This window comes from Hypanus sabinus, chromosome 7 (assembly GCF_030144855.1).
Source record: "Hypanus sabinus isolate sHypSab1 chromosome 7, sHypSab1.hap1, whole genome shotgun sequence".
In the NCBI taxonomy this organism is placed as follows: domain Eukaryota; kingdom Metazoa; phylum Chordata; class Chondrichthyes; order Myliobatiformes; family Dasyatidae; genus Hypanus; species Hypanus sabinus.
Window position 1 is genome coordinate 122,654,842 of NC_082712.1, and position 19,051 is coordinate 122,673,892.

At 43.6% G+C, this 19,051-nt stretch overlaps 1 protein-coding gene across 1 annotated transcript in view; it reads right to left on the reverse strand.

Moving 5' to 3' along the window:
- The window catches only part of LOC132397142 (potassium voltage-gated channel subfamily KQT member 1), a 795,097-nt gene that overhangs the window by 545,200 nt on the left and 230,846 nt on the right, over positions 1–19,051 (reverse strand). The window contains exons 4-7 of the mRNA XM_059975504.1: positions 5,039–5,165; positions 4,553–4,631; positions 3,107–3,203; positions 858–998 (exon numbers count right to left, since the gene is read on the reverse strand). Of these exons, the coding sequence (XP_059831487.1) occupies positions 858–998; positions 3,107–3,203; positions 4,553–4,631; positions 5,039–5,165 (444 nt within the window). The remainder of the gene's footprint in view (positions 1–857; positions 999–3,106; positions 3,204–4,552; positions 4,632–5,038; positions 5,166–19,051) is intronic.

Consider the following 19,051-nt stretch of genomic DNA (forward strand, 5'->3'; position numbering starts at 1 on the left):
CTTCAGATACCAAAAGCATATGCAATGATAGAGAACAGGGGAAGGTTTACATTATCCTCAAAAGGACAATAAAAAGTGGAATAGTTCTTTTGATCATGAAGTGGTCATTAAGGAAAGGAGAAAATATTTGTTTACTACAAAGTTTGACTGAAGAGAGACAAAGATAATCTTTTGAAAGTGAAGTGGTTAAATATTTGAAACAAAAGAAGTATCAAGGCAGTAAAACAAAGAAGAGTATTGGGATTAGTAATGGATAACTTCAACAAAAAGTCCAGAAAAATATGATGAGCCAAATGGCTACATTCATAATTTAAACTGCAAAAGTTCCAAGGCACATTGGATTTTCCTGATAGAATATCAAATATATAAAATAATATAGAATGATACATTAAAAACATTTAGTATACTTAGCAGCAATTTGTTGAGTATTTGTTCAAGCAGATTCCATTGTTATGGAGCCCTAAGTTACTCTATTGTCAAATCAGTTGGTTCTACTAAATAGACAAATTTCACCCCTGGCCATTATAAATCAGGACCCAGCTTTGCTTACAAAGATCCATGTCACACCAGGCAGACTTCGGGTTCTGTGCAATGCCCTGTTGGAACAGACGGCACAAGTTTCTTATTAACCTACCCAGATATCAATCAGAAAATTGTAACAGGAGAAGACAAGAGTTGTAGCTGAGCAGAAAATTACAGGAGTGCTTCAAACTGAAAACATCAGATACTAATTATCCTTGGCCCCTATTACTGTTTTTTTTACAGTCCATTTCCTTATCAGGTCGTATTGTTGAAGTAATTTCCAGATCTCAAATGACTCCGCTAAGCGGAGAGCTTTCCCACTTACAAACACTTACCACACCCCACCACAGTGCATCCGCGTAGCTGCCAAACTGCTGGGAGCCACTGTCATCCACTGCATCTTTTTCAGCCAGATATACAAAGTAGGAAGAAAAGATGAGGCCCAGGAAGCCAATGTACAGCGTGGTGATCAGCTCCTATTCAAATACAGAGTGACAAGAAAATTAAACGCCAGGTGATCGTAGCTCAGGCTTGTTCACTGTACGACAGAGGAATATTATGTGCTCGTGAGCAATCTCAGCATCAGAACATGGAAGATGGAGTAGACCATTCAGGCCCTCAAGCTCGTTCAGCCAATCAGTTAGATTCAGGTCACCGTAGCTCAATTTACCAAACCTGATATGTGTCATAGCTATCATGGGTTACTGATACCATCCAACCCTATTGGGACAAGAGAATGCTTGATTTTCATTAACAGCTCATGTGCAGAACTTTTTCATAATTTTCCCCTTAAAGGCCAAAAACAAATTTTATGATTATACAGTATCTTCTGGTACTTGAAATCACTTCCATGGGAAATAATGTCTCTGCACCTGCCCTAATGAACCAGTCTGGCATTGCAAACATCTCGATTTGTTTTCCCCTCAATTTTCTTGAAGAACTGCAAGCTACAAGAAAATATAATTCGAAACTTTCACCATCAGGACAGGGCCAATGTATTCGTTGCAAAATCCAAATAACACTCTTCCCACAGTAGTCCAGCTTTCACCCCTTCATGTAAAAAGAATGATATATTTCACAAAGCTGCACTCTGCTGTAGACCTATAATCACAAAGCAGCTCTAAGCTTCATAATAATTCCCAAAACACATTTTCATGCTTGTGTGGAAAAGATGCTTATATGACATTAGGCGAAGTTAGAGCTAAACCCAGATATGTTAAAAAGGCTGTATGACATCCTGATTGCATGCAGTTAACCCTCTTAACCTTTAAATTCATGTTTTTCAGTCATTCTAATATACAATAATTAAATCAGTGAGTTGAGTCTAAGCATTTAAGAAAAATAATTGTCTAAAATTAAAACAAACTGTGGCTGATTTTCCTTCTAAGTGCAAAATGGTTCCAATATACAGAAAGCTTTTATCTTTGATTGAATAACCATTGTCTAATGCTACAAAAGATGGTGGCGCCATGCCCAAGCAAGTTTCACTTCTATTGATTTGTTGTTCCTCTAAGCTCTTTCCAAACTTCCACAGGCCTAAGAAAAGGTTGTATCATTGCATTATGTAGCAATTTAAAGATCTTCACGGCCCGTTTGCTTATCTTCAGTCAACCCCGCATTTTTACACATGATCGCAATGAATGCAAGGATCAAATCAAACAGCCTGTATACAGAACAGCATGCTTCCACAATGTTGAGATTGACACTGCAGCACGGCAATGTTGCACTGTTGGGATCTTTCGAATTTGATATAATACTAAATGACCAAAGGTCCTTGGACAATTTGCACAGTGCTGCTTCAAAAAAAAAACAGCCTTGTGTGCCTGTAAATTTCACAATAGATTCATGAAGTTCCTGTGTTTGCACACTTATTATTTATTAAGCACGCCACAGGGCATCGTCTAATAATTAACAATGTTAAAAATATGCCTATCAATTGCTTTGGCTCAGAATGTGAACAAATAACCTACCCCACCCCCACCCCCAACGCCCTATCTTGTCAAGTATTTGGGACTTCATCAATGTCAAATTTTGAATTTCTATTGCTTTCTCTTTGTTTACTGTTTAATTCCTTCAATATCAATGTCTGACATTGAGTTCTCTTCGGTCTTTGTTCTGTTTATATGATGATTCTGTAACTTCACAGATTAGGCTTTTCTATTGCCCTGCAGTGTCCTAAATGTCCTATTGACAGTTATCAGCTCACATTTTAACAGCATATAGACAGAGTGCATGAAAGGTTCGATGAAACAGATACCCTGAGTGATAACCTGCTCCAGTGAATACCAGCTCACTGACATTTTCTCATTGCTAAAATTAACCCACTTGAGCTCAGTAGGAAAAGGCAAGATATGAGTTGGAATGAGGGCATTCAGCAAATAAACAAGCAGTTTTACTTCTGCCAGATAACTTGAGAACGTTAAACGGGAAACAAAATCTGAATCAAATGATAAGGATAGGAGTTGAAGAGAGTTCTGATCAAGATCGATTCAAGTGAGTTGAGCACTTCGATGAAAGGCAGTTGTCTCTCAGTCGGCCTTATTGTTCATATCGGTCCCTGGAACATAAAACCAGGTTCGCCCACCTGCCGATGAATAAAGACAACCGATCCCAGAAGTCTCCAGGTGCCACCCTGCCGATCGACATGCAGCATTCGAAGAATCTGCAGAAAACGAATGCCCCTGGAAGAAGATAAAATTGGTGGTATCACTTATTAGCTACTTGTATAACAGGATAAGCTGATACCAGTGGCACAGTCCTGGTGTTTAGGCTGTAACTCTAGTCTTTGATGCTGAAAATAGCAACTAGTTAGCAATCAGGATTAGACCCAATCTAAAGCCTGCTGTCTTGGAACATTTTGTTTGCTTCCTTCCATAGTTGTGTACATTAACGGCATTTATCACAAGTTGCTCTGCAAAGATAATGGGGGTAGCTGCTTTTCCTGAAACCAAGACAGCTGATACATTGCGAACAATGCTTGGGATGTGATATATCTGTGTGATTTGCAACAGCACTTCAGAATGTTATTTAATCTTAACCACACTAATGTGGGCTTCAAGTTCCTTTCCTCAAGGAACAGTAATGAATCAGCTGGGTTGTCACCACAACCTGACAGACTTCATGAGCCACTTGTACGGGCTTTTATTTCCAGATTTTTGAAATTGGACTCAAATTCTCAATGAGGAATGATGGCACTGGAACTCTATTTCTCTTCACCAGTAACCCAGACAGCAGGATTAATTGTGTATTAACATAAAATGGCTTCAGTGAGATACCAGTTTTGAGGGCCAGTATCTCTCTCATTTTTAAATTAATCCATGTGCAATGGTAGAACTTATGAATTGTTTTTAAAATGATATCATCTTTGTTGGCCTATTACCCTGTGTGGTAAAGAATTCAAAATATGTTCTGTCTTGAACTTATTTTGAATTCTTGACACTGACAAAGTGTTTCTGTTCCAGACACAGGTCGCCATCAAAGCACCTCTTGAATGTTTGGTACAACAAGAGGAGAAAGAATGAAGATTAAGTTGGAGAATAAACTCCTCATGATGAATTCCTGCAACATCAAGTCGTTCTGCTCCAGAAGATGGGTGCAAGCCACCAGATAACTCTTAACACCAGGGACGGTGCAGGTCAGAGAAGGAACAGACAAAGCAGACCCTGACATTGAGCCATAAGGTCTCTCAAGATGGGATAGTGGTGTTTTAAATGGGAATTTCCTGACTTCACATTGTCTGTGATCCATCTGCCCCAAGCATTACAAATGTTTTATTTAAATAGATGGAAAATCAGGTTGTCATCCAACATGTGGAAATTTGAGTTCATGTAAGGACATAACATTATTCCTCTTCTCAGTTAAGATTTTAAATGAGCATAGATGTGCTAATGATGATAATAAATATCAAACAAAACTCAATGCAACATACTATGTGATAACAGGAAATACATTCCAGACAAAGAAAGATCAAGGAAAGCTTTAACTAATAATATCCTTTCCAGCAAGTTGATACTAAACTTGTTCTACCTACCTGATGGCTGATGTTGCAAAGACTTGTCCATTCGAACCCACGCAGAGGACTATGACTGAAGCCACCACCACTATGAGATCTGTTAGGTTCAGAAATTAATTTAAAGAAGGTTACAGAAGTCTAGGATTTACCACACATGCCCCACCCAAAAATAAAGTCAATGTTTGAGATTGGAGATACAAAATTATAAGAGAATGGGAAATAATTGTTCAAGCAATTGTATAAATTGTACTGCACTGCTAATTTATTTTGTATGCTTTAATTGTTCCAATTTTAGATGTTTCACATTTTCCTTTACTTTGGGCTCACAGTACTATTCAGCACCACTCAAATGAACACGCTTTCAGTCTCCCATTGAAGCTAAAAAGTGTGGCTCTGAAGCCAAATATGAGGAGTCACACAGGAGCAGGAGCCGCTCTCTGCTTACATTCAAGTAACGGATTATCGCACACCACGTAGGTGGAATATTATTTGTCTGCCACTCACCGATAATGGAGATGGGCTTCCTTGCGAAGCGTAGCCTTCCCCAAAATCCAACGTATTTACTGCGGCAGCCTGCTGACCATAGTCGGACAATGTACTCAATTCCAAAAAACACCACTAATACAATCTCCTGTTGAGAAACAAAGATGACAGATGTGGAGTAACTCCAAACGGCACAAGATCTGGACACAAGTAGAAAGTTTAGAGCTTTCACTGTGACTGTTAAACTCTGTGCAATGCAAGACTGGTGCAGCAGTCATCCTCTAAAACAATGGATCATTTGAAACAAAAGAGAGAGTCGTGAAAATCTTAGCAAGTAAGGATATTGAGGCCTTGTTCTGCTTAGTCTTTCCAACATTTGCGGGATCTACTGTATCTTGCTGATGGATTATTTATTTACTTAGCAGCACAGCATGGGATAGGACCTTACAGCCTTTTGAGCCACACCACCCCAGAAATCCCCAAGAACCCCAATTTAGCCCCATCCTAATCATGGGACAATTTAAAATAACCTACATTTTTTGGACTGTGAGGGAACTGGAGCAGCTGAGGGAAACCCATTTGTTCCATGGGGAGAATGTACAGACTCCTTACAGATGATGCCGGAAGTGAACTCTGAACTTCGATACCATAAAGCCGTTTTAGTGTCATGCTAACTGGCATGCTTTTGAGGCTCCTGTCGCAGAAAATCTGTAGTGAGGCTGGAATTGGGAGCAGGCATGTATGAGAGCAGACTGCAGTTACAATGGACACACAGCAAAAGAGATATATTCTATTTCATTTGCTTTTCTTTGAGGACTGAGGAGTATTTATGTATTCGTGCATTTCAGTAAAGACAGCATGACCAGCTCGTTGCGCCTTCCTGCTTTGGATCTGACTAGGCAGTTCATCTTTGAGAAGACTTTAATTGTGTTAGATGGAGAGAGCGATTTATAATCTCGCATGAGAAATCTGTTCTTACTTTAAATTGGAATGAATATCTTAGATAAGATGCTTTCTTTACAATCTTGACCTGAGCCTTTGTGCTGAGTGTAGAACTTTCCTAATATGGTGCCGAGACTTTTTGGAAAAAAAAGCAACAGGTGTTAGATGCATTAATTGAAGCTGGTCACATGCCACCACTCTAAAAAGTCTGCAATAAAGCCACTTTTGATAATCGAGCTCAGATCCAAGCAAGGTAGAGTCAAGTTAAAAACCACAAGCTCTGTTGCTGCCCTTACGTTAACTTTTTAAAGATTCAGAGTAAGATGCACATTTCTGATCCTCGAAGATCCAAGCAGAAACGCTTTCGTGTCATGTTTCCATTTGTCATTGAATACACCAATTTGTTAAAAAATGTAAATGAGAATGAAGTGATGTCACTTCACTACTAAGGACAGGACTGCTTAAAATTCTGCCCAACGCACCGCTGTCCCACATCTTCCTTTTAATCCATTTGTCACTATGTGTATTGTTCTCTTTTTAACAATGCTTTATAAAAGCAGTAAGAATGTTGATGAAACCTTGCTGGAAACATCCAGAGCCAAACTACTGGTTGAGAGGAACTGTATAATGTATGCCTGTAGATGATTACAGGAGAGGTACCAGAGTGGTGCAAGCTGTAGAAACACCCATGGGATCGTCACTGGGCACTCCAACAGCATTACAAGACTAAGCAATACATTAGAGAACCAAACTAATGCTAAATTAACTGTTTGGTCACGCACACACAAGCTGGCACAGGTTTGGGTAAAGCCCTGAGAACAAACTTCAATGAATAATATTTATGCTTAGGGAATCAATCATGAAGTCGGTATAAAAGTCTTCTTTAAGTGTTTATCAAGTTATTTAATTGACAAGTTAATTAGCGTTCATGGACAGATGGTAGTCTCCTTGTTGCTTAATAAAGGGATCCTTTGATTGGATCCCTACAAGGAAACGCCTTTCACACTGGAATTCACCACTCTTGCCACTCAATATTCCCAAGTTTGTTTCTTTCTCTCTGTCAAACCACATGTCTCTATGAAATAACAATTTGCACTTTGAACTAGCATTGTCAAAGCAGGAAACTTCATCAGCTGCCACACCACTTCAAATGATTTTAATCAACAAGGGAAAAAATACACCATTTTTATTATTTTTTTCCATGTGTACAGCTTGTAAACCAAGGCATTGTCAAATATGTAAATGTGCTCTGTCAGCAAGACAAAGCACAAGACAAGTAGGCAATGGTTACTGTCTTTGAATTCCGAACTCTACATGCAGACAAGCTAAGTGTACATCGATCAATCTTGCAAGAGACGAAAACGACTAAAAGGAGAGGACTAGTCGGCTGAGCGCCAGGCGCCATTATTCACGTCTGATGTTTAAATAAAGGACCACTGACCCCAACGAGACCTCAGATATTCATGGGAGGTCAAAGGTGAAAGTGCACAAGCTGTTCTCCGTAGCTGTACAAAACCAATCCAGGTAACCATTGGCAACCAGAACATGCCCCCTGGTGACTGCTTGCTATCGGAAAGTATTTTCTTCTTAGGCCCTTGCATGAGCACAAACAGCTTTGCAGTTTAATAAATAGCTTGTTGCTACAGTTCAGTACGTTTATTAAGGGCAGAGCCAGAGAAGATAATATTACCAAAGAGCGAGAAATAAAACAAGTTTTCAAAAGCTCAGGTCTTTGCAAAGCTACATACTCTAACCAGAGACTGAACACAAAAAAGGAGAATCAATTAAGGAAAATATTGTATATAATAATCAATGGTCATATGTAAGCACATCCAATTGTCCCAACAGCGCACGTCAGGGCAGGAGGAGTGGGACTGGGGATTACTGCGCTCTAACAATTACAGTGAGGCAGTCTCATGTGGATCATTGAACCCTAACACTAAATCTTTAGGCAGGGGGTGGTAAATTAGTTTTAGAAAAAGACCTGTTTAAAACTGTAATATAAACAGCTCGAAAGGCTTTTAGCCTCTGATGGAGGGAGATTTTATCTTTGCACGAGAATTCTAGATCGCTGTTCTCTGCCAAGATTCCTTATCTGAGATCTCTGGCGATGCTTCATATGAGTTAAATAAACTAAGTATGGATTTTTTTTAAAAAATGTATGTCATAATTCAGCTCTCCACAACAACTTGTGCAACTTTAATGAAAATAAAAACAGAACGAAAACAAAATTCAGGAATGTTATTTAGTGTGCTTAAGTCTTTTCAGAAAGGTCTCTTTAGGCGAGTAAAAGGCACAAATCAGATCAGACCTAAGTACCCTAATTAGAGCCAATTATTCTTTTTCTCCCACTCGTAATTCATTTAATTTCTCTGAGCTGGGGAACAGTTGACTGCTTTTCAAGTCTGAGGAAAGATATGGAGTTTATGTTCAACTCTACCCATCATTAATACTGATGATTTTACATTATGATACACTCAGAGAAATCCTGATGATACTTGACAGAGGGAAGGTGAGAAGCAGTAAAATGACGCTTAACTCCGAGTGAAGCAATAACACAGGAATGAGTGACTGCCACACAACTCGTGAATCATGAAATGCCATTTAATTCATGGCTGGTGAGTCCCTCATTTCCCATTACCTGTCTTTCCTTATATATTTTCCCCTAAAAATAACCCATCACCCAGTCTTTTTACGAGTCAGCCTTTGAGGGAAGTCCATTCCCTGTTTTCACTGCTTTCTGAGAGGCAACATAGCAACTCTTCCTTTACCCCTGTGGATTCCATCTGTATTTTAATTCTAAGGTTGTGCATCCTTACTCTGAATTCTGTCACCACGAGGAACAGTGGGATATTCTGAGTCATATCGCTGAAATCCAGGATAATAGCACATGTATCTGGAGAAGATAACAAACTGCTGTAGGGATTGAGCAGGCTGGGCAGCATCTGTAAAAGTTAGTAGGGAGTTAATGTTTCACGTTGAAACCCTACATCACAGGCAGTGTCATACGTGTTTTGTCCTTTCCTTCCAAAATTCTGTTGCATTAACTTTAGTGGAATCATCCTTTGGAAGTAAACTATAACATGGAAGCACTTCTATACCATGAAATTAGCAGATTTCTATCCCAGTTTTCAGTACTTTATGGACCAATGCTAAGCTTACCTCTCAACTTTCCAAGCATGCAAGTGTAGCAATAAAACGTCCCGCCACTTGGGACAAAATTATATATGTTACTAGCTCGGGGTTTTGTCAGTGTCACTAAATTAGGAAAAGACCCGTGCGATTTTGGCACAGTAGCCAGAATAATCCAAGAACAAGGACATCCCCCACTCAGCATAAGATGTACATTGGATCAAGTAATATCAAATAAATTATCTGTTCCACTTGAAAAATGCATGCAAGAAAGCAATTCTAGTATCCTTGCAACATGAGATGCTAAGCTATAAGGATCCTTTATATTTGATAAGCCAATTACTCATATCCTTCATTCATTCCATTTCATCTGCATCCAACCATGGTGCAGGAATAGGCTATGATTAATACGTATATTGTAGCGGTGTGCTACACGTAGCGCTAAAATTATGACACGGAGTCGGTAACTGCAGTGGAAGGAAAAGCTTTATTCGAAATCCTCAGCCTCACTTTTAAGCCTCCCTCAACCTGCCCCCTGTGGCGCTGAGGCTCCAAAGCTCTGTGCTCGCAAACCCCTGTAGGCTATCTAATTGTGAGCCGGTTCGGATGTGCCAGGAAATGGGTCGCCACATAACCCACCCCCCCAGAACCGGCGATACACCCCCCAATGTCCACAGTCTGGGCCGGAACCTGCTTGGGAGGTCGGCCTCTGCGCCGAGGTGCCGGAAACTCGGCCGGTTGCGCCAGGTCCACATGGGCCGGTTAGAGGCGGTCCACCGTGAAAACCTCCTCTTTCCCCCCAACGTCCAGCACGAACGTGGACCCGTTGATCCGGAGCACCATAAACGGCCCCTCGTATGGCCGCTGCAGCGGTGGCCGATGCCCGCCCCTTCGTACAAACACAAACTTACAGTTCTGCTGGTCTTTGGGTACGCAGGTCGGGTTCCGCCCGCACTGTGAAGTGGGTATGGGGGCCAGGTTACCGAGCTTCTTGCGTAGTCTGCCCAGGACTGCTGCGGGGTCTTCCTCTTGCCCCCGTGGGGCTGGTAGGAACTCCCCGGGGACGACCAGGGGCGCGCCGTATACCAACTCGGCCAACGAGGCGTGCAGGTCATCCTTGGGCGCTGTGCGGATGCCGAGTAGGACCCAGGGAAGCTCGTCCGCCCAGTTGGCTCCTCGCAGGCGGGCCATGAGGGCCGACTTCAGGTGACGGTGGAAACGCTCCACTAGCCCGTTCGACTGTGGGTGGTAGGCAGTTGTGTGGTGCAGCTGAGTCCCCAAAAGGCTGGCCATAGCTGACCACAGGCTGGAAGTGAACTGGGCGCCTCTGTCGGAGGTAATGTGGGCCGGTACACCAAAGCGAGATATCCAGGTGGTGATCAGGGCTCGGGCGCAAGATTCGGAGGTGGTGTCGGTGAGCGGGACCGCCTCTGGCCATCTTGTGAACCGGTCCACGATAGTCAGGAGGTGCCGCGCTCCTCGCGACACTGGCAGGGTCCCACAATATCCACATGAATGTGGTCGAAACGCCGGTGGGCAGGATGGAACTGCTGCGGTGAGGCTTTGGTGTGCCGCTGCACCTTGGCCGTCTGGCAGTGCATGCACGTTTTGGCCCATTCACTGACCTGTTTGTGGAGTCCGTGCCAAACGAACCTGCTGGAAACCATCCGGACAGTCGTCCGGATGGAGGGATGCGCCAAGTTATGAATGGAGTCGAAAACATGGCGCCGCCAGGCTGTCGGGACGACGGGACGGGGCTGGCCGGTGGCGACGTCACAGAGTAGGGTCCTCTCACCCGGGCCTACGGGGAGGTCCTGGAGCTGCAAACTGGAGACTGCGGTTCTGTAACTCGGAATCTCCTCATCTGCCTGCTGTGCCTCTGCCAGTGCCTCAAAGTCTACCCCTTGGGAAAGGGCATGAACGGTAGGGCGAGGGAGCGCATCCGCCACGACATTGTCCTTACCCGAGACGTGCCGGACATCCGTCGTGTATTCAGAGATGTAGGACAGGTGGCGTTGCTGGCGGGACGCTTTCGTAAACACAAAGGTAAGCGGTTTGTGATCCGTGAACATGGTGAAGGGCCGACCTTCAAGGAAGTACCTGAAATGCCGGATTGCCAGGTAGAGCGCCAACAGTTCCCGGTTGAAAGCACTGTACTTGAGCTCGGGTGGCCGCAGGTGTTTGCTGAAAAACGCCAGGGGTTGCCAGCGACCTGCAATGAGTTGCTCCAGCACCCCACCGACTGCCGTGTTAGATGCGTCCACTGTGAGGGCGGTAGGGGCGTCCATTCTGGGATGTACTAGCATTGCGGCGTTCGCCAAAGCTTCCTTCGTTTGAACGAAAGCGGCGGCAGACTCCTTGTCCCAGGTAATGTCCTTGCTCAGACCCAACATCAGGGCGAACAGGTGGCGCATGATCCGGGCAGCTGAAGGGAGGAAGCGGTGGTAGAAATTGACCGTACCTACGAATTCCTGAAGGCCTTTGATCGTGGTGGGTCAGGGAAAGTGGCGGACCGCACCTACCTTAGCCGGCAGAGGGATTGCCCCGTCTTTAGTAATCCTGTGGCCCAGGAAGTCAATGGTATTGAGTCCAAACTGGCATTTGGCGGGGTTGATTGTAAGACCGTACTCACTCAGTCGGACGCAGAGTTGACGGAGGTGGGACAGATGCTCCTGACGACTGCTGCTGGCTATGAGGATGTCATCCAAATAGATGAACGTGAAGTCCAGGTCCCGTCCCACCGCGTCCATTAACCGCTGGAACGTCTGTACGGCATTCTTCAGGCCAAACGGCATGCGGAGGAACGAAAAGGCCAAACGGGGTGATGAGAGCTGTTTTGGGGACGTCGTCAGGATGCATCGGGATTTGATGGTACCCTCGGACGAGGTCTACCTTGGAGAAGATCCATGCGCCGTGCAGGTTTGCTGCAAAGTCCTGAATGTGCGGCACAGGGTAGCGGTCCGGTGTGGTAGCCTCGTTCAGCCTGCGGTAGTCGCCGCACGGTCTCCAGCCTCCCGTCGCTTTAGGCACCATGTGCAAGGGGGGAGGCCCATGGGCTGTCGGACCGCCGGATGATCCCCAATTCCTCCATCCTCTGGAACTCCTCCTTCGCCAGTCGGAGCTTGTCGAGGGGAAGCCGCCGAGCACGGGCGTGGAGGGGTGGTCCCTGGGTCGGGATGTGGTGCTGTATGCCATGTCGGGGCATGGCCGCTGTGAACTGCCGTGCCAGAACCAATGGGAAATCTGCCAGGACCCTGGTGAAGTCGTTGTCAGACAGCGTGATGGAGCCGAGGTGAGGGGCTAGCAACTGGGCTGCACCCAGGGAGAATGTCTGAAAGGTCTCGGCGTGTACCAGTCTCTTCCTGGGCAGGTCAACCAGTAGGCTGTGAGCCCGCAAAAAATCTGCACCCAGAAGTGGTTGGGCTACGACGGCCAGTGTAAAGTCCCACGTGAACTGGCTGGAGCCGAACTGTAGCTGCACCTGACGGGTGCCATAGGTCCTTACTGTGCTGCCGTTCACGGCCCTCGGGGGGGACCCGGTGCCCTGCTGCGGGTGTCGTAACTCGTCGGAGGTAAGACGCTGATCTCGGCACCAGTATCGACCAAAAACCGGCGTCCCGACCTTCTATCCCACACATACAGGAGGCTATCCCGATGGCCAGCCGCCGTAGCCATCAGCGGCGGCTGGCCCTGGTTTTTCCCGGGAACTTGCAGGGCGGGCGACAACGGCGGGCTTCTGCGCCCCACCGCTGGTGGTAGAAGCACCAGTGTTCATTGGGCCGGGGGTTGGCGGGCTCTGCGGCCAGGCCTGGACTGGTTTGCTGCTGGGAGCGTGGCTGGGAGATCTGTGCGATGGACGCCCCGCTCACCTTTTTGGCGTTCCACAGCAAGTCTGCCCAGGCTGCCACCTTCCAGGGGTCACTGAAATCCGCGTCGGACAGCAGCAGGCATATGTCCTTGGGCAGCTGCTCCAGGAATACCTGCTCAAACATGAGGCAGGGTTTGTGTCTGTCAGCTAGAGACATCTCATTCATTAAAGCCGATGGAGGTCTGTCGCCCAAGCCATCCAGGTGCAGTAAACGGGCAGCCCACTCGCGCCGTGAGAGTCTGAAAGTCCTGAGGAGCAGGGCTTTGAATTCCGTGTACTTGCCATCTGCCGGGGGCGACCGTACGAACTCCGCGACCTGGGCCGCTGTGTCCTGGTCGAGGGAGCTCACCACGTAGTAGTAGCGTGTGTTTTCTGAGGTGATCTGGCGAACGTGGAATTGGGCTTCAGCTTGCTGGAACCATAGGTTCGGTCGCTGTGTCCAGAAACCCGGCAGTTTCAACGAAACCGCATGAACAGAGGCGGCATCGGTCATTTCTGGTCCAAAAATCGTTTGGACCGTCGGGGTCACCAATTGTAGCGGTGTGCTACACGCAGCGCTAAAATTACGACACGGAGTCGGTAACTGCAGTCGAAGGAAAAACTTTATTCGAAATCCCCAGCCTCACTTTTAAGCCTCCCTCAACCGGCCCCCCGTGGCGCAGAGGCTCCAAAGCTCTGTGCTCGCAAACCCCCGCAGGCTATCTAATTGTGAGCCGGTTCGGATGTGCCAGGAAATGGGTCGCCACAATATCATGTGCCTGACAGTAGGACTTTCATTTAGTTAGAATCCATAAATAACATAAGACACTGAGTATTTAATGCCAATATGTTATTAGAACAAAGCAATTTTGAATTGATTTTTATTTTACAAAACAGATACCTGGAACGAAATAAACAACTATAATGCAAACTTGGATTCCAGCAAGGTTTCTCAGCCGGCAAGGCCATGGGCGTTGTGCTTCGAGCATGTGCTAATTCTTGATTAGAGACCTTGTAATCTCAATACTTACTGTAGATTAAATCATAATCAACAGATTGATAGTAACATAGAGGGGAATTCCAGCAGTGCCGATGACAGTAATGTGGTGAAGTATTCTATAGATTCACTTATGATGGGGCAGGGCACATATATCAAATGAAGCAAAAGGCTGCAGAAGCAGAAAGCCTGAAACAAAATCAGTCTGCAGGAAGTACTCAGTATCAGCAGGATGAGAATCTTAGCCACAATCTGACCTAATGTTAAAGTGGAATTCAGACCCGACCTCCCATCTGAAGGGAGCCGCAGGCAAACCTGCAAACTAATTTATGCACAAAGAGAAGTGAGATAACTGACACTTTAATCTGCTTTCTAGTGATTATCATTGGAGTGAAATGCTGTCAGTGAAAGCAGGAGGACTTTCTGCTACAGGCACCTAAGAAAGCAGGTTAGTGCCTTGAGTTTTGTGTCTCTTTCAATGTAATGGTTTCTCCCTCAGTGTAACATGAAAGCATCACTTTCAGCTTCAATGTCTCCATCGTTAAATTCTCACCTTTATCTTTAAATCTCTCTTGGACCTTGGACCTTTCTAATCTCTGCACTCATATCCAATTCTAGCCTTTTAAACATCCTGTATTTTCTTCAGTTCTTCATAAGCACCCTTGCCGTGGAATTTCCAAACTCTGGCTTCTCATCTCAACCTCCTCCTGAAATCCTATCTCCTTGACCAAGGTCCCTGCCACCATCCTATCAGCTCCACGTGTGACTCGCTGTCAGAACTAATTTGACAAGCCAACCTGTTAAGTGCCTTGGGAATGTTCTATCACGTTAAAGGCACAAAACAAATCCAGCTGACGTATGGATTATATGCTCAAATCCCCAGAGTAGCATTTCAACCCATAATCTTCTGACACACTGGCAAGATTGCTGCCAGCTAAGACAAAGGTGACGCCACATTCAAAGGGTTAAATGTCAGGTGGGAGCAACATGCTGAATTCAGGACACAGAATATATTTTCAGCAGCTTTCCGTTGGAACTGTCAGCTGTGAACACTGAATGATTGGAATGGGTACACTGCTGCCAGAGTAACTGTGCAAACACTTACAGTGTAACAAAGCCTAACCAAGTAGGTGAGATCAAAACGCAACACAAATCCCTAATAAAAGTATGAGTTTATTTTACAAGCTACACTGCTGGGGTAAATAAAAAAAAGTAACCATTAGTGAGATCGGAAATGATACATAAGAATTTATTTCTATTTCCCAAAGACAAAAGAACTACTGGGAGGAAAAATAGAAGGATCTTTGAATAGAGGGAAATTTGTGAACATTTTGTGACATGCCAGTGATATTAAACCTGGTTCTGATTCCTATAACCACACAAGCTTTAATTTTATTCAAATACCAACGCTAAATAAAGTCAAAATACTTAAATATATTTGTTCTATTCTTTGTAACCATGTAAACCAGCAAGAAATGTCTTGTTCATGAATAAATAATCTACTTCATTGAAACTGGAAAGCCAGGGCTTAAGATCTGTGCTCCAACCTAGAAATCTTTCCTTGTCACTTATCTGAAACAACTAGTATGAAGCAGGGGAGAGAATATCAGGAATGTTTCGCAGAGAGTTTAAGTTTGTTTATAATCTCCTTTCAGCTTCGTCCAAGTCAGCTGCAATACCCTGTCCAACTCTTCAATGCAGCAGAGCCAGACCCACTCAGCTGGGAGTAAAATATCCTGAAACTGTTGAGGAACATCAGGAAATTCTTCCCAGCAATACTCCAACCGTCATCTTTATCTTTTCACTTGGAATTTCAGGATATTCACAGCACGGTTACCTAACACGTGTAGCCATTGATGTCAATCTAACTGAGCCTTTTCCCTCTCTTTGCATCTCTTCCTATTTGCTTATCCTTCACTTCATTCTGTTTCATTTCAGTCCAATTAGTCCTTGTGGTAATAAGTTCCACATTTTAACCATGCTCCCGGAGTGCAGAATTCCCTATTGGATTTACTTGCTGCTATACAATACTGCAAGTAAAACCATCTCTACTTCAGACTGTCAACTTTTCTCAAGGCCTATCATGCTACTACCTTTGTGTCCTTTCCAAGAGAAAATACATCTTCTCAATATTTCCTAATCAATATCTCAGTTCTGATCACAGTTTATTAGTCCTTTCCTATTTTATAATAAGGAGATCAGAATTGCAAATATAATCTAAAGAACATAGAACATAGAAATTTAGAGCACATTAGAGATCCTTCGGCCCACAATGTTCTGCCAACCACGTAACCTACAATGAGACATTTATAAACAAGAGAAAATCCGCAGATGCTGGAAATCCAAACTACACACACAAAATACTGGAGGAACTCAGCAGGCCAGGCAGTATCTATGGCAAAAAATACAGTTGGCGTTTTGGGCTGAGGCCCTTCAGCAGGACTGGAGAAAAAAAGATGAGGAGTAGATTTAAAAAGTGGGGGGAGGGGAAGGAGAAACACAAGGTGGCCTATGGTAGGGATGCCTAACTTGAAGAAGTTTAAATCTTCCCTTCCATGAGAGTTGAGTGAAACCCTCTCTCAGCTCTGTGATCTCTGCATCCCTTCAACTCTTCGACCATGTGCATATCCAGACCCTCTATCACAGATCATACATTTATCATTGTTCTTTATTAATCTCTTCTATTTAGAAATAAAACCCAGGCTTTTTAATCTGCATCACAGGCTCCCAATCTTTTTTATGCCATGCGCCAATACCATTAAGTAAGGGGTCCGTAAACCCCAGGTTGGAATCCCCTGATCTACATTATGATTTATGGTTTACCTTTCATCCCAGCGCTTCAATTCAACACATTTTCTAGACAGCATGCCCCTTGCAAAATATACCACCTTACTGTCATCTTGTTGAAATTTAGAAATGGGTTGTCTTGCCTCTGAATTTGTGATTGCATTTCTAGAATGTATCTTGTGGGTTGTACAGCAATATAGTGTGTCCTTTGGTCATGAAAAGTACAACATAATTAGATGCCTTTCCTTTTTTTAATTAATTTTTTTATGCATTTCTACAATTACTACGACAAAAACCCAACTACAAAATAAAAGATTAATACAGTGCAAGATAAACATACAGTAATATGATTCAAAATAATGATAAAAAAGCACCCAAAATAAAGTCATGTAGAGTTAGTATCCACCACCCCCCACCCCACAGGAAAAAAACTCCAGACTAACCACTGCAAGATGGGAGAAATATAAATTGGAACATTCAAACCCCCAAAACTGTAAATGAAAATAAGAACAAAAGATAATAATGCCTACTACCAAGGAGGAAAAAAAAGCTGAAAGTAAGAGACTGAAAAAATAACTTAATCTAAAGAGAAGTTATGAAAATATTCAAGAAAAGGTCTCCACACCTTTTGAAACTTTATGTCCGAATTGAGAAGTGAGTAGTGAATTTTTTCAAGATCTAAGCAGGACATAATATCATGAAGCCATTGAGCATGAGTGGGTGGGAGCATGAGTGGTTTTTTAATCCTATTTCTCCAAACTCAATCCAATCCTGTTGCCTTTATCTAACTCTACTAAGCATTTTCTTTCTAATATCCAGGCTGGAAAACCCTGTTCAAATCAATGAGGACTGTGATACTGTGCATGTATAATAGAAGAAATAACAGATGGACAGGGTCCCGATGAAATCCCCACTATAATTGGACTCTGCTGTATGACTCTGGGTAGGGGCCCATGACATCCTGGAGTAATAGATGTGCCATCACCCAGCATGGCCCTGCACTGTTGTTGCTCTGAGCAGAGCCTGACATTTCCTGAACTGAAAATGGGCGAATGCTGCTGGTTTCCTTTGGAATTTCACAGCTCAGTAAATTTTCAGTTTCACTAAATCCTAGTGAATCTTACTTAACTCTGCATCCTCTTTCAACCAGCCTAAAACCACTTTTAACTAAATTCCTCTGAAAATTATTCTATTGTCGACTGTTTCCTTGATCTGCAGTGCTCATTGCCCCAGCAGGCCAGGTAATGAAAGAAAAAGAAAGGGAAAAACTGAGCCCAAATGATGACAGACAAAAGTAGCCAGTTCTGAAAATTTTAAAAAAGATCGAGTTATCTGAAGTTGGAGTAATGGATATTATGTTCACAAGGCTGTAATAAGCTCAGTCTAAAAATGACGTGCAGTTCCTCGAGCCAGCATTAGACCTCAATGTAACAGCGCAGGGGCCACGGGCAGAAAGGTCAGAGTGGGATCAGGATGGTGAATTAAGATGGCAGGCAGCTGGAAGGGCAGGGTCACCCCTGTAGACTGAATGCAAATGCTCTGTTCCACACTAACCACATCTTTGGGAGTTGAATGCCGGTGCACTAAGTGATACGCTTGGAGGAAAGATTCTTAGGAAATCACTCGGGGTAGTTGCAGACTGTTCCATTAGGAGGAGTTATGTAGTTTAAGATAGCATTCTTTAAAGAAAAAATACTTATTCTTGCAAATTGCCACTATCAGGAAGCTAAAATCCTTTGTTTATGCACTGAATATGTTTGGTTTTGGGAAATGTTGGCAGGTATTGAAGTGTTTATGCGGTTTAAGTTGTTTTCCCATTCTGCTCCCCCACTCCATTAAAATGAATAATCTTACAGACTTTTGCAAATTACTGCAAATAAGAAGCCAAAATTATTTCTTCCAAATGTGTTTTGTCTGCAGCTCAATCATAATCCTTTGAAGTTAATTCCACATTTTGGGCATAATCTTCATTTAATCCAGCACATTGATTTAACAAGATTTTACATCCATCAGTAAGTTGTATTTGAAAGAAATAATTAATTTCCATAGATTTCATGATCTATTATTTCACAGTTCCAGGTTTGCCTTTCATAAATATTTAATCTGATCATCGTTGTAGGTTTTCCCCTTGAAATTGCTTTTTTTGTGTTTTCCTTTTGCACATGCATGGCTCCTTCCTTTGTTTTCTTTTTCGTAAACTTCTTGATTTTACAAATGTTGGATTTAAATTTGCGTTACATCTTATCAGAGTCTCGCCTCATCAGTCAAGAGATTGGAGGGGAACTCTGAGCGAGTAAGTAAGGCTGACATTCTAGAGCAGTGTTTGTTT